General features: G+C 39.7%; 1 protein-coding gene across 1 annotated transcript in view; it reads left to right on the top strand.

Annotated features, from left to right (window-relative positions):
• Window positions 1–14,568, top strand: part of kiaa0513 (KIAA0513 ortholog) — a 47,150-nt gene that overhangs the window by 30,621 nt on the left and 1,961 nt on the right. Inside the window, exons 5-12 of the mRNA XM_062961631.1 lie at window positions 177–247; window positions 1,215–1,422; window positions 2,551–2,591; window positions 2,677–2,761; window positions 4,540–4,617; window positions 6,624–6,653; window positions 12,946–13,026; window positions 14,247–14,341. Coding sequence (XP_062817701.1) covers window positions 177–247; window positions 1,215–1,422; window positions 2,551–2,591; window positions 2,677–2,761; window positions 4,540–4,617; window positions 6,624–6,653; window positions 12,946–13,026; window positions 14,247–14,341 — 689 coding nt within the window. The remainder of the gene's footprint in view (window positions 1–176; window positions 248–1,214; window positions 1,423–2,550; window positions 2,592–2,676; window positions 2,762–4,539; window positions 4,618–6,623; window positions 6,654–12,945; window positions 13,027–14,246; window positions 14,342–14,568) is intronic.

Here is a 14,568-nt window from a genome sequence, read left to right as displayed (position 1 = left end):
TTATTCTTACTCGTCTCTTCCAGTGGCTCGAGGCAGGTTGCAAAGGTGGGAATAGCCTGCTTGCGGTTGATAAATAATAATAATAATAATAATAATAATAATAATAATAATAATTATTATTATTATTATTATTATTATTATTATTTGTTGTTATTATTTTATTCTCTCCTTTCCAGGTGCTTCCAAATGGACGACTTCAGCCCAGCCAAGAACCTGATGACCATGTGCTTTACTTATTATTACATTGGTAAGCAAAGGGAAAATAAATAAATAAATAAATAAATAAATAAATAATAATTCATTTCACTTCCGTGGATATGTTTTTCCTGCATGGGTTTCTGCCATTATTATTATTATTAGTAGTAGTAGTAGTAGTAGTAGTAGTAGTAGTATTACAAATGCCATTATTATTATTAGTAATAGTAGTAGTATTACAAATGACATTATTATTATTATTATTATTAGTAGTAGTAGTAGTAGTAGTATTATTACAAATGCTGTATGGCCATCTGTTGGGGGTGCTTTGATTGTGCTTCTCTTGCATGGTAGAATAAAGGGGGTTGGACTGGATGGCCTGTGTGGTCTTCCGCTGAAATTTTGTTACATTTATGCTGGTCCAAATGTTTGCCCGTGTTTGATAGATACATATATATATATATATATATATATATATGGTGGTCCTCAGTGGCACAGTGGATTTTTGCCAACCTAGCAGTTTGAAAACATGCAAACATGAGTAAATCAATAGGTACTGCAAGTAGCTGAACTTGCTGACCAAAAGATTGGCGGTTAAAATCCGGGGAGTGGGGTGAGCTCCCGCTGTTAGCCCCAGCTTCTGCCAACCTAGCAGTTCGAAAACATGCAAATGTGAGTAGATCAATAAGTACTGCAAGTAGCTGAACTTGCTGACCAAAAGATTGGCGGTTAAAATCCAGGGAGCGGGATGAGCTCCCGCTGTTAGCCCCAGCTTCTGCCAACCTAGCAGTTCGAAAACATGCCAATGTGAGTAGATCAATAGGTACGGTGTCAGTGGGAAGGTATATACAAACATTACTTGGGGCTCCACGAGAAACCTTTTGCTTTGCAAATGGGTTCTGTTGCTGAAAAAGCTCGAGAAGCCCTGCGTTTGAGCACGTTCCCTCTTCCTCACCTGCCTATCTATTTCCTCGATGAGGACTACAAACTTGAGCATTCACAGGCTCCTCTTCCGACAGGGAAGCCGCAAGCCCTGCCTCCCGAATCCAAGGAGAAGGCGTCCGGCAGCATGGACTCCTACCTGAAGTCGGCCAACACCTGGCTGGCGGAGAAGAAGGACATCGCGGAGCGGCTCCTGAAGAACACCTCGGCCAAAACCGAGAACGTCAAGGGCTTCTTCGGGAGCTTCGAGAGCAAGATGAAGGGCCCCGTCCACAAGAAAAGCGAGTGAGTCCTGCCCTGGAGGCATGTTGAATTTGTTATAGGTTGGAGATATAAATAAATAGACGCTTTACCACCGTTTCTGAACCAAGATATACCCTGCAGTATAATAAAGTGTCACTCAGGCTTGTGTAACAAGTAACAGTGTCTTTACATCAGTTCAAAAGGTCAAACTGGGCAACAATATATACAGCAGTCTCTCTGAATTCACAGAGAACAGAGAAATAGTTCCTTTAAACAATCTTTAAATATGCCTCATTTGCCTTATAAATAATCAGGTTTCAGAGAGTTGGCAGCTATTTCTTTCCTGACTGTTTCCAGTCAGCACTCTCTTCACTCTCCGAGGTTAAAGTAGCAGTTAAAACCGTTTGTCTCAGCAGCAAGTAAATAGTCCCTTTAAGCAGTCTTTAAATATGCCTCATTTGCCTTATAAATAATCAGTATCGCAGCCATTTCCTTCCTTACTATTTCCAGTCAGCGCTCTCTTTACTCTCCGAGGTTAAAGTGGCAGTTAAAACCGTTTGTCACAGCAGCAAGTACATAGTCCCTTCAAACAGTCTTTAAATATGCCTCATTTGCCTTATAAATAATCAGGTTTCAAAGAGTTGGCATCTATTTCTTTGCTGACTGTTTCCAGTCAGCACTCTCTTCACTCTCTGAGGTGAAAGTGACAGTTAAAATCGTTTGTCACAGCAGCAAGTACGTAGTCCCTTTAAGCAGTCTTTAAATATGCCTCATTTGCCTTATAAATAATCAAGCTTTGGAGAGTTGGCAGCCATTTCCTTTCCTGACTATTTCCAGTCAGCGCTCTCTTCACTCTCCGAGGTTAAAGTGGCAGTTAAAACCGTTTGTCACAGCAGCAAGTATGTAGTCCCTTTAAACAGTCTTTAAATATGCCTCATATGCCTTATAAATAATCAGTATCGCAGCCATTTCCTTCCTGACTGTTTCCAGTCAGCACTCTCTTCACTCTCCGAGGTTAAAGTGGCAGTTAAAACCATTTGTCTCAGCAGCAAGTTTGGTATCAAAACACCCCGGATTTCAAAGCAACGGATTTGCAATAGAACTATTTGGATCCAGTATTTTGATTTTTGCGGGATGAAACCTAAACAGTACCATTTCTTTCTCCTTTAGGGATGGCGAAGAGAAACCACGGGAAAGGATCCAGAAGTCGTGTAAGTTGGGTTCGAAAAACGGCTTTGCATCTTAGATGTAAATATACATTTCCTGGGCTGTGTTTTCCCATTTTTTGTATTTCAGTTTCCCTGTACAGTCCTGAGGAGGAAGAGGAGAAAACGGGGGAGAAGATTTACTTGTATATGCACCTCAAGCAGCAGCCCATCTGGTAGGTTTTGGAGTTGTTTTATTTATTTATCTGGTGTTGCAGTAAGAAGTTCCTCTTATAGTGCATGTGGCGGGGCTTAAATTGCATTGTAGTCAGTGGTCTGTGGTTTGCTCTCCTCCGCACCCACATGTCGTGGACTCCACTTTGTGGCCCCATTTCTTGCATCTCGTGGTGCAGTCTGTTCAGTGTCTTCCAAATTGCTCCATCTTCTTTGTGCCCAGGAGGGAGTTTCTCATCCAGTCTCAGCCACTGATTGAGATTCCGTGTTTTAAGCTGCCACTTTTGGACTCTTGCTTGCTGAGATATTCCTGCTAGTATCTCTATAGATCTTAGGAAGCTGTTTCTTGATTTAAGGCATTGGCGTGCTGGCTGATATCCAAACAGAGGATGGTCCGGAGATGTCATTGCCTTGGTCCTTTCATTGCTGTCTGCTACTTCAGGTGGTGCAATACTGGCTAAACAGTATAATTTCTCCAGTGGTGTTCAACGTAGACATCCTGTGATAATGTGACATGTCCCATTAAGAGCAACATCCATTGAGATGTGTGTATAAGATGTCTATAACTTTTGAGATCACTACAGTCTTTGCTTGGTTTCAAAATGACTCTTGTTTTTCCTGCAGATTTGAGGGATCTGTCAGGATGCATTGCAGTCATTCAGCAGCCAGCATCTTGCCTTTGGACCAAAGTTCTTAATTTGTTCCATTTATATAATAATACTAATATTTATTACAAGCATCATTATTATTATTATTATTTATTACAATCATTTATATTATTATTATTATTATTTATTACAAGTATTCATATTATAATAATTATTTATTTATTACAAGCATATATAATAATAATAATAATAATAATAATAATAATAATTTTAAGAAAATTGCACAGACAGACTACAAACAGAGGCACAACTATGTGGCCCAAATGATCCATTGGAACTTATGCCTCAAGTCCCACCTCCCAGCAGCAAAGAACTGGTGGGATCACAAACCTGCAAAAGTCTTGGAGAATGAGCACGTAAAGATACTGTGGGACTTCCGAATCCAGACTGACAAAGTTCTGGAACACAACACACCAGACATCACAGTTGTGGAAAAAGAAAAAGTTTTGGATCATTGATGTTGCCATCCCAGGTGACAGTCGCATTGACGAAAAACAACAGGAAAAACTCAGCCGCTATCAGGACCTCAAGATTGAACGTCAAAGACTCTGGCAGAAACCAGTGCAGGTGGTCCCAGTGGTGATGGGCACACTGGATGCCGTGCCAAAAGATCTCAGCCGGCATTTGGAAACAAGAGACATTGACAAAATCACGATCTGCCAACTGCAAAAGGCCACCCTGCTGGGATCTGCACGCATCATCCGAAAATACATCACACAGTCCTAGATACTTGGGAAGTGTTCGACTTGTGATTTTGTGAAACGAAATCCAGCATGTCTATCTTGTTTGCTGTGACATAATAAAATAATAATACCTTTATTTATATCCCGCCACCATCTCCCAGAAAGGGACTAAGGACAGCTCACAAAACACTCAAGGTGTGACACAAAATACAAGTGTAAATACGCAAAAAAAAAAAAAAAGTCAACACCACATCATAAATTCATAGTACCCGAAAAAAAGTCTGAAAAATCCACTCATTGGAAGACCACTGTGAAGGTATTGCATGAATTACAATGGAGTGTTTACTGGGACCAGTAGTTAAGGCTATTTTATTTCCTTGGCCAGGTGAGTCCTCTCTCCTTACCTGCGTTTCTTCCTCTCTTTCGCAGGCACACCTTGCGGTTCTGGAACGCGGCCTTTTTCGATGCCGTCCATTGCGAGCGGCGGAAGCGCTCCCCCACCACCAGGTTGGAGGGTTTCGTATTATTTTTCAAATAAATGCACTTATATCGTGGTGGAGGGAGAATTGCTCTCGTTTGATATTCAAGTTGAGTTGTGCTTCAACACCCCCTAACTAACTCGCAGCAGACATCTTGCCTCTCTCCATGCTCACAGGAGAAAAAAAATACAATGGAGTGCTCTGTGGCTTGGACTGAGAAGTAAAGACTTTATTCAAGGAACTACATAACTAGATAGGAAAGTGAACACAAGGCTTCCTTGCTAATTAACTAACTTGCAGCAGACATCTTGCCTCTCTCCATGCTCACAGGAGAAAAAAAATACAATGGAGTGCTCTGTGGCTTGGACTGAGAAGTAAAGACTTGATTCAAGGAACTACATAACTAGATAGGAAAGTTAACACAAGGCTTCCTTGCTAATTAACTAACTTGCAGCAGACATCTTGCCTCTCTCCATGCTCACAGGAGAAAAAAAATACAATGGAGTGCTCTGTGGCTTGGACTGAGAAGTAAAGACTTGATTCAAGGAACTACATAACTAGATAGGAAAGTTAACACAAGGCTTCCTTGCTAATTAACTAACTTGCAGCAGACATCTTGCCTCTCTCCATGCTCACAGGAGAATAATACAACAGAGTGCTCTGGCTTGGGCTGAGAAGTAAAGACTTTATCCAAATAACTATATAACTAGATAGGAAAGTTAATGCAAAGCTGCCTAGCTATCTAATTAACTGACTCGCAGCTGACACCTTGTCTCTCTCCATGCTCACAGGAGAATAATACAACAGAGTGCTCTGTGGCTTGGGCTGAGAAGTAAAGACTTGATTCAAGGAACTACATAACTAGATAGGAAAGTGAACACAGGGCTGGCTAGCTATCTAATTAACTGACTCGCAGCTGGCACCATGCCTCTCTCCATGCTCACAGGAGAATAATACAACAGAGTGCTCTGGGGCTTGGGCTGAGAAGTAAAGACTTTATTCAAGGAACTACATAACTAGATAGGAAAGTTAACACAAGGCTTCCTTGCTAATTAACTAACACAGCAGACGTCTTGCCTCTCTCCATGCTCACAGGAGAATAATACAACAGAGTGCTCTGGGGCTGGGGCTGAGAAGTAAAGACTTGATTCAAGGAACTACATAACTGGATAGGAAAGTTAACACAGGGCTGCCCAGCTATCTAATTAACTAACTGACTTGCAGCAGACATCTTGCCTCCCTCCATGCTCACAGGAGAAGAATACAATGGAGGAATCTAAAGTAAATACCTTATTCGAGGAACTACATAACTAAATAGGAAAGTTAACACAGGGCTGGCTAGCTATCTAATTAACTAACTAACTAACTAACTAACCAACCCGCAGCAGACATCTTTCCTCTCTCCATGCTCACAGGAGAAGAACACAATGGAGGACTCTGAGAAGTAAAGACTTTATCCAAATAACTACATAACTAGATAGGAAAGTTAATGCAAAGTTGCCTAGCTATCTAATTAACTGACTCGCTGCAGACATCTTGCCTCTCTCCATGCTCACGGGAGAAGAATAAAACGGAGGGCTTGTCCTGAGAAGTGTTAGGAGAAGTGATAGGAGAGAATAGAGTGGCCAATGGGAGAAGGCCTCTGCCTGTCTTGAGTCCTCGATGAGGACTACAGCCTTGTGTGGGATGTGGTTGCGTTCCAATAGCAGAGATAAGCCTTTTCTGAGTCCTCAATGAGGACTATAGCCTTGTGTAGGATGTGGTTGAGTTCCAATAGCAGTGAGACACAGCTTTGTGGGAAGGAGGAGAGTTTCCAAACGACGACGGCACTAATTTCTCTCTCTTTCTTTCTCTCTCTTTCTCAATCCCTCCTTTTTCCCTCCCCTCTCTGGGTTGGGTCCTCTTCCTTTTCTCTCCATCCATCCTTCCTTCCTTCCTTCCTTCCTTCCTTCTTTCCTTTTTCCTTTCCTCTTGCATGACCTTAACGTGTGTCACTCCTTTCTTCTCACGGGCCCTTTTCTGCTGCCACTCCAGAGGGAAGGCTGGAGAGGAAGAGGAAACGAGGTGTGTCCGTCCGCATTGACGCTTTTGGGGTTGGGGTTGGCTCCCGAAAACGGGGTTATGGGTCCCGGAAAATTGCCGTCTCGTTGTTGGACTGACGTGGAGCGCTGGGTTAGTTAGTTCGTTACCTGGACTGCGTTGCAGGAGCCCTTTGAAAACACCAAACTCTTTGCAACCAGATGTAAACAAAGCCCAATTGGTGACTGATACAATGCAAACCATGCGCCTATGGCAGAACTCCCAAACTCTTTGCAACCGGATGTAAACAAAGCCCAATTGGTGATTGATATCATGCAAACCATGCGCCTATGGCAGAACTCCAAAACTCTTTGCAGCCGGATGTAAACAAAGCCCAATTGGTGACTGATATCATGCAAACAATGCGCCTATGGCAGAGCTCCAAAACTCTTTGCAACCGGATGTAAACAAAGCCCAATTGGTGATTGATATCATGCAAACCATGCGCCTATGGCAGAACTCCCAAACTCTTTGCAACCGGATGTAAACAAAGCCCAATTGGTGATTGATATCATGCAAACCATGCGCCTATGGCAGAACTCCCAAACTCTTTGCAACCGGATGTAAACAAAGCCCAATTGGTGATTGATATCATGCAAACCATGCGCCTATGGCAGAACTCCAAAACTCTTTGCAACCGGATGTAAACAAAGCCCAATTGGTGACTGATATCATGCAAACCATGCGCCTATGGCAGAACTCCCAAACTCTTTGCAACCGGATGTAAACAAAGCCCAATTGGTGATTGATATCATGCAAACCATGCGCCTATGGCAGAACTCCAAAACTCTTTGCAGCCGGATGTAAACAAAGCCCAATTGGTGACTGATATCATGCAAACAATGCGCCTATGGCAGAGCTCCAAAACTCTTTGCAACCGGATGTAAACAAAGCCCAATTGGTGATTGATATCATGCAAACCATGCGCCTATGGCAGAACTCCAAAACTCTTTGCAACCGGATGTAAACAAAGCCCAATTGGTGATTGATATCATGCAAACCATGCGCCTATAGCAGAACTCCAAAACTCTTTGCAACCGGATGTAAACAAAGCCCAATTGGTGATTGATATCATGCAAACCATGCGCCTATAGCAGAACTCCCAAACTCTTTGCAACCGGATGTAAACAAAGCCCAATTGGTGATTGATATCATGCAAACCATGCGCCTATAGCAGAACTCCCAAACTCTTTGCAGCCGGATGTAAACAAAGCCCAATTGGTGACTGATACAATGCAAACCATGCGCCTATGGCAGAACTCCCAAACTCTTTGCAACCGGATGTAAACAAAGCCCAATTGGTGACTGATACAATGCAAACCATGCGCCTATGGCAGAACTCCCAAACTCTTTGCAACCAGATGTAAACAAAGCCCAATTGGTGACTGATACAATGCAAACCATGCGCCTATGGCAGAACTCCCAAACTCTTTGCAACCGGATGTAAACAAAGCCCAATTGGTGATTGATATCATGCAAACCATGCGCCTATGGCAGAACTCCCAAACTCTTTGCAGCCGGATGTAAACAAAGCCCAATTGGTGACTGATACAATGCAAACCATGCGCCTATGGCAGAACTCCCAAACTCTTTGCAACCGGATGTAAACAAAGCCCAATTGGTGATTGATATCATGCAAACCATGCGCCTATGGCAGAACTCCCAAACTCTTTGCAGCCGGATGTAAACAAAGCCCAATTGGTGACTGATACAATGCAAACCATGCGCCTATGGCAGAACTCCCAAACTCTTTGCAACCAGATGTAAACAAAGCCCAATTGGTGACTGATACAATGCAAACCATGCGCCTATGGCAGAACTCCCAAACTCTTTGCAACCGGATGTAAACAAAGCCCAATTGGTGATTGATATCATGCAAACCATGCGCCTATAGCGGAACTCCAAAACTCTTTGCAACCGGATGTAAACAAAGCCTGCTTGCAGATTGATACAATGCAAACCATGCACCTATGGCAGAACTCCAAAACTCTTTGCAACCGGATGTAAACAAAAGCCCAATTGGCGATTGATATCATGCAAACCATGCACCTATGGCAGAACTCCAAAACTCTTTGCAACCGGATGTAAACAAAAGCCCAATTGGCGATTGATATCATGCAAACCATGCACCTATGGCAGAACTCCAAAACTCTTTGCAACCGGATGTAAACAAAAGCCCAATTGGCGATTGATATCATGCAAACCATGCACCTATGGCAGAACTCCCAAACTCTTTGCAACCGGATGTAAACAAAAGCCCAGTTGGTGATTGATACAATGCAAATCATGCGCCTATAGCAGAACTCCAAAACTCTTTGCAGCCGGATGTAAACAAAGCCCAATTGGTGACTGATATCATGCAAACCATGCGCCTATGGCAGAACTCCAAAACTCTTTGCAGCCGGATGTAAACAAAGCCCAATTGGAGATTGATACCATACAAACCATGTGCCTATGGCAGAACTCCAAAACTCTTTGCAGCCGGATGTAAACAAAGCCCAATTGGTGACTGATATCATGCAAACCATGCGCCTATGGCAGAACTCCAAAACTCTTTGCAGCCGGATGTAAACAAAGCCCAATTGGTGACTGATATCATGCAAACCATGCGCCTATGGCAGAACTCCCAAACTCTTTGCAGCCGGATGTAAACAAAGCCCAATTGGTGACTGATATCATGCAAACCATGCGCCTATGGCAGAACTCCCAAACTCTTTGCAGCCGGATGTAAACAAAGCCCAATTGGTGACTGATATCATGCAAACCATGCGCCTATAGCAGAACTCCAAAACTCTTTGCAACCGGATGTAAACAAATCCCAATTGGTGATTGATATCATGTAAACCATGCGCCTATGGCAGAACTCCAAAACTCTTTGCAACCGGATGTAAACAAATCCCAATTGGTGATTGATATCATGCAAACCATGCGCCTATAGCAGAACTCCAAAACTCTTTGCAGCCGGATGTAAACAATTGGTGATTGATATCATGCAAACCATGCGCCTATAGCAGAACTCCAAAACTCTTTGCAACCGGATGTAAACAAAGCCCAATTGGTGATTGATATCATGCAAACCATGCGCCTATAGCAGAACTCCAAAACTCTTTGCAACCGGATGTAAACAATTGGTGATTGATATCATGCAAACCATGCGCCTATAGCAGAACTCCAAAACTCTTTGCAACCGGATGTAAACAAATCCCAATTGGTGATTGATATCATGCAAACCATGCGCCTATAGCAGAACTCCAAAACTCTTTGCAACCGGATGTAAACAAATCCCAATTGGTGATTGATATCATGCAAACCATGCGCCTATAGCAGAACTCCCAAACTCTTTGCAACCGGATGTAAACAAAGCCCAATTGGTGATTGATATCATGCAAACCATGCGCCTATAGCAGAACTCCAAAACTCTTTGCAACCGGATGTAAACAAAGCCTGCTTGCAGATTGATACAATGCAAACCATGCGCCTATGGCAGAACTCCAAAACTCTTTGCAACCGGATGTAAACAAAGCCCAATTGGAGATTGAAACCATACAAACCATGCACCTATAGGACAACTTTGCAAGCTTTTCATGTTGCCGGCTCATGCGTCCTTTTGCAACATGGTCACGCAGCTTTGCTAGCAACCGACTCCTTATATTGTGCAAACTTCGGCCCTCCGAGGTGTTTTGGACTGCAACTCCCACAATTGCGATTACGCTATTTACTTTCCCACTGAGCAATTCCTCAATTCTCTCCTCCGTTCCCAGTTTTTCCGGTGCCATTTTTCTGCAAAACCTTGCAATTTCTGTTTCCTTTTCCAAGCTCTTTTCCTGCTTCTCTTCCTTCATTTGACTTCCTTTCTGCCTTTACTTTCCCCACTTTATTTTCCTTTGCTTCCTCTTGACATATGCAAACGAAAAACAACGTTAATGGGCTTCTCTTGAAAAGAGCATAAGCATTTGAGACTTAATATATATCCAAACTAGCTGTGCCCGGCCACGCGTTGCTGTGGCAAAGTGGTGGTGGTATTGGTTAAAAATTGTTGTGTAATTTTTATTTGACTTTATTTGCATTTTTTATTAATTTTATTGTAAGATATTTTTATTTATTATATTTTATTATTTTCTTGTATTATTTTTAGTTATTTTCTATTCTTATAGTATTTTATTGTATTAATTTTTTTAGTGTTTTTTATTATTTTTTATTGGGTTGCTAGGAGACTAAGTTGGAGGAGCTTAGCCTTCTAACTGGCAGCAGTTGGATAAAAGCAATTATTCCTCTCTCTCTAATTAGGACTTTATTTTTCTTTTCTTTTTGTTGTATCAACCTAGAGGCGTGGATGATGGGTTGTGTTGTCAAATTTCGAGGTTGGGGGGCCTGTAGTTTTGTTGTTTTGTGGGTCGCCATGATGCCATCACTCTTTTATATATATAGATTATGTAATCATTATGGAAACTAATGCCTCGCGGGGAAAGGTTTGCTAGAAGCACAGGGTTTTTGCCTTTGCAGGAATGTATTTGTTTCTTAGCATATGTTTGGCTTTCTTTGGAATCACCTTGCATTTTGATACCCAGAAAGTTTTATATATCTAATAGCTGTGCTCGGCCTTTGTTGGGAGGTGTTAGCTGGCCCTGATTGTTTCCTGTCTGGATTTCCCCTGTTTTCAGAGTGTTGTTCTTTATTTACTAGCCTGATTTTAGAGATTATATTGTTCTGTATTATTTTACCACAGTAATATATATATTATATTTATAATCCTATATTATCTGCTTAGAACTTGATTATACTATGAGGCCCCTTCTACAACAGCTGTATAAAATCCACGCTAAACTGGATTATATGGCAGTGTGGGCTCAAAATAATCCAGTTCAAAGCAGATACAGTGGATTATCTGCCTTGGCATTCTGGGTCTTATAGCTGTGTGGAAGGGCCTTGAGTCTACACTGCCATATAATCCAGTTCAAATCTGATAATCTGTATTTTATAGGCAGTGTGGCCTAAAGGGGGCAGGGCTTACCCTTCTGACCGGCTGCCAGGGTTGAAAACGGCTCTTCCTCGTCAACTAATTTGGACTTTATTTTTCTAGGTTTTTTTTTGTTTGTTTAAAAGACATAGATTGGATGACTACATCTTTTGTGGCCAAATTTGGTGTGATTTGGTTCGGTGGTTTTGTTGTTTACTCAGTCCTACAAACGTACATTACATTTATATATATACTAGCTGTGCCCAGCCACGCGTTGCTGTGGCAAAGTGGTGGTGGTATTGGTTAAAAATTGTGTAATTTTTATTTGACGTTATTTGTATTTATTTTTTATAAGTTTTATTGTAATTTATCTTGTTATTATATTTTATTATTTTCTTGTATTATTTTTAGTTATTTTCTGTTATAGTATTTTATTGTATTAATTTTTTAGTGTTTTTAATTATTTTTTATTGGGTTGCTAGGAGACCAAGTTGGAGGAGCTTAGCCTTCTAACTGGCAGCAATTGGATAAAAGCAATTATTCCTCTCTCTCTAATTAGGACTTTATTTTTCTTTTCTTTTTGTTGTATCAACCTAGAGGCGTGGATGATGGGTTGTGTTGTCAAATTTCGAGGTTGGGGGGCCTGTAGTTTTGTTGTTTTTGTGGGTCGCCATAATGCCATCACTCTTTTATATATATAGATAAATATGACATTTTGCAGATGTTTTGGTTCAGTTTTGGTGTACAATAGATTTGAATGGATATTTGGATGGAAACCTGGAATGATGTACTGCAGATGTAAAACACAGGAGACGGAATTTTAAGAGATAGAGCCTTCCAAGAAAGCTGCCCTTACCCAATGATGGAGTTTGGAAAAGTTATTTTGGGGGGCTGTGTTTTCCAGAAGTCCTGATATTTAGTTTGTGGTGTGAATTTAGTGCTAAACATCATACTTATTTCTCCTCCTTGAAAACTTAACTAGGATTGTTGTCATTGTTGTGTGCCTTCAAGTTGTTTCCCTCTAGCCATAAATCTCTACTCTATGCAGTTAACTCTTGCATTACTGGATTACATGTTGCATTACAGACACACACTGTCAGTTAGCTTTAAACTATAAATACAGATTTCAAACTACACAAAAACAATACATATATCGCTAATATCTCAAATCTGGACTACAGATATTTGCCTTTTGGCCCATTTCTAAGCAATATGCAATTGGGAGCGGGTCCAGCAAGTGTAGCCAAAGCGTCTTCATCCCAATGAAGCCCTTGATCCATATAATATTTCAATAAATGTAATGTCTGGAAATGTTTTCAGGGAGAAATGGTGCCATATGACCCAAGAAGAACGGGACGACAGCCTCCGCTTTAATGAGAATATCACTTTCGGGCAGTTGGGGTAAGCTGAATTATTGTTGTTGTTGTTGTTACTATTATTATTAATATTAATATAGTATTATTATAGCATTATTATTGTATCATATTATTATAGTATTATTGTTGTATTATATTGTTATTATTATAGTATTATTATAGTTATGATAGTATTAATATTGTGGTACATTGTTATTATATTCTTATTATTGTATTACATTGTTATTCTTATTGTAGTGTTACATTAGTATTGTTGTATTATTATTTATTATATTACATTGTCATTCTTATTTTATAGTAATATTATTGTAGCATTACTTTATTATTATGTTATTATAATATTATTATAGTATTATTATTGTATTACATTATTATAGTATTTTATAGTATTGTATTACATCATTGCTGTTATTGTATTATTATATTAATATTAAATTATTATTATTGTGTTGGTTTATATTATTTTACAGTATTATTATTATTGTATTGCATTATATTATATTATTACATCATTATTATAGTAAAATTATTATATTATATTGTTATAATAATACAGAAGAGTCTCACTTATCCAACATAAACGGGCCAGCAGAACGTTGGATAAGCGAATATGTTGGATAATAAGGAGGGATTAAGGAGAAGCCTATTAAACATCAAATGAGGTTATGATTTTACAAATTAAGCACCAAAACTTCATGTTATACAACAAATTTCACAGAAAAAGTAGTTCAATACGCGGTCATGTTATGTTGTAATTACTGTATTTACGAATTTATCACCAAAATAACACGATATATTGAAAACATTGACTAAAAAAATGCGTTGGATAATCCAGAACGTTGGATAAGCGAATGTTAGATAAGTGAGACTCTACTGTATTATTGTATTATTACATTAATATGAAATTATTATTGTGTTGGTTTATATTATTTTACAGTATTGTTATTATTGTATTGCTTTATATTATATTATATTATATTGTTATATTACATCATTATTATAGTAAAATTATTATATTATATTGTTATAATAATACTGACAAAGTGGGGTAATCGGGATAAGTGATAACGATAAAATACGTAATAATAATAATGTGATGATGATATAATAATTATTACTGCTTCATTCAGCTCAAGGCGGGGCACAACATCATTAAAACAAGAGATAAATACTATCAATACAGATATTATTTTAGATATTTTGGAATTATCTGCATTTTCCATCTTCCTTTCTCCTTTTATGCAGGACTTTCACTCACAACATGCTGGCTTTTGGGCTGAACAAAAAGCTTTGCAACGATTTTCTGAAGAAACAGGCTGTGATCGGCAACCTGGATGAAGGTGAGTTAGTTATTTAGTTCTCTAGGCTAAATAACTAAATATCCCTGATAACTTTCTTAGCTAGATAGCTAAGCTGTTTTGAGTCTTTTTTATAGCAATTCCGATTTCTTGCTCACTTTTAGAGCAAATTGCAGGATGGCTTCCTCTAAAGTGAGATGTATATCACTATAATAATATAATACAATAATAGCAATATAATAACATAGTATAATAATAATAATAATATA

The sequence above is a fragment of the Anolis carolinensis genome, unplaced genomic scaffold, assembly GCF_035594765.1.
Source record: "Anolis carolinensis isolate JA03-04 unplaced genomic scaffold, rAnoCar3.1.pri scaffold_9, whole genome shotgun sequence".
NCBI classification, from domain to species: domain Eukaryota; kingdom Metazoa; phylum Chordata; class Lepidosauria; order Squamata; family Dactyloidae; genus Anolis; species Anolis carolinensis.
The sequence above is the reverse complement of the archived record's forward strand: the minus strand, read 5'-3'. Positions and strand labels throughout refer to the sequence as shown.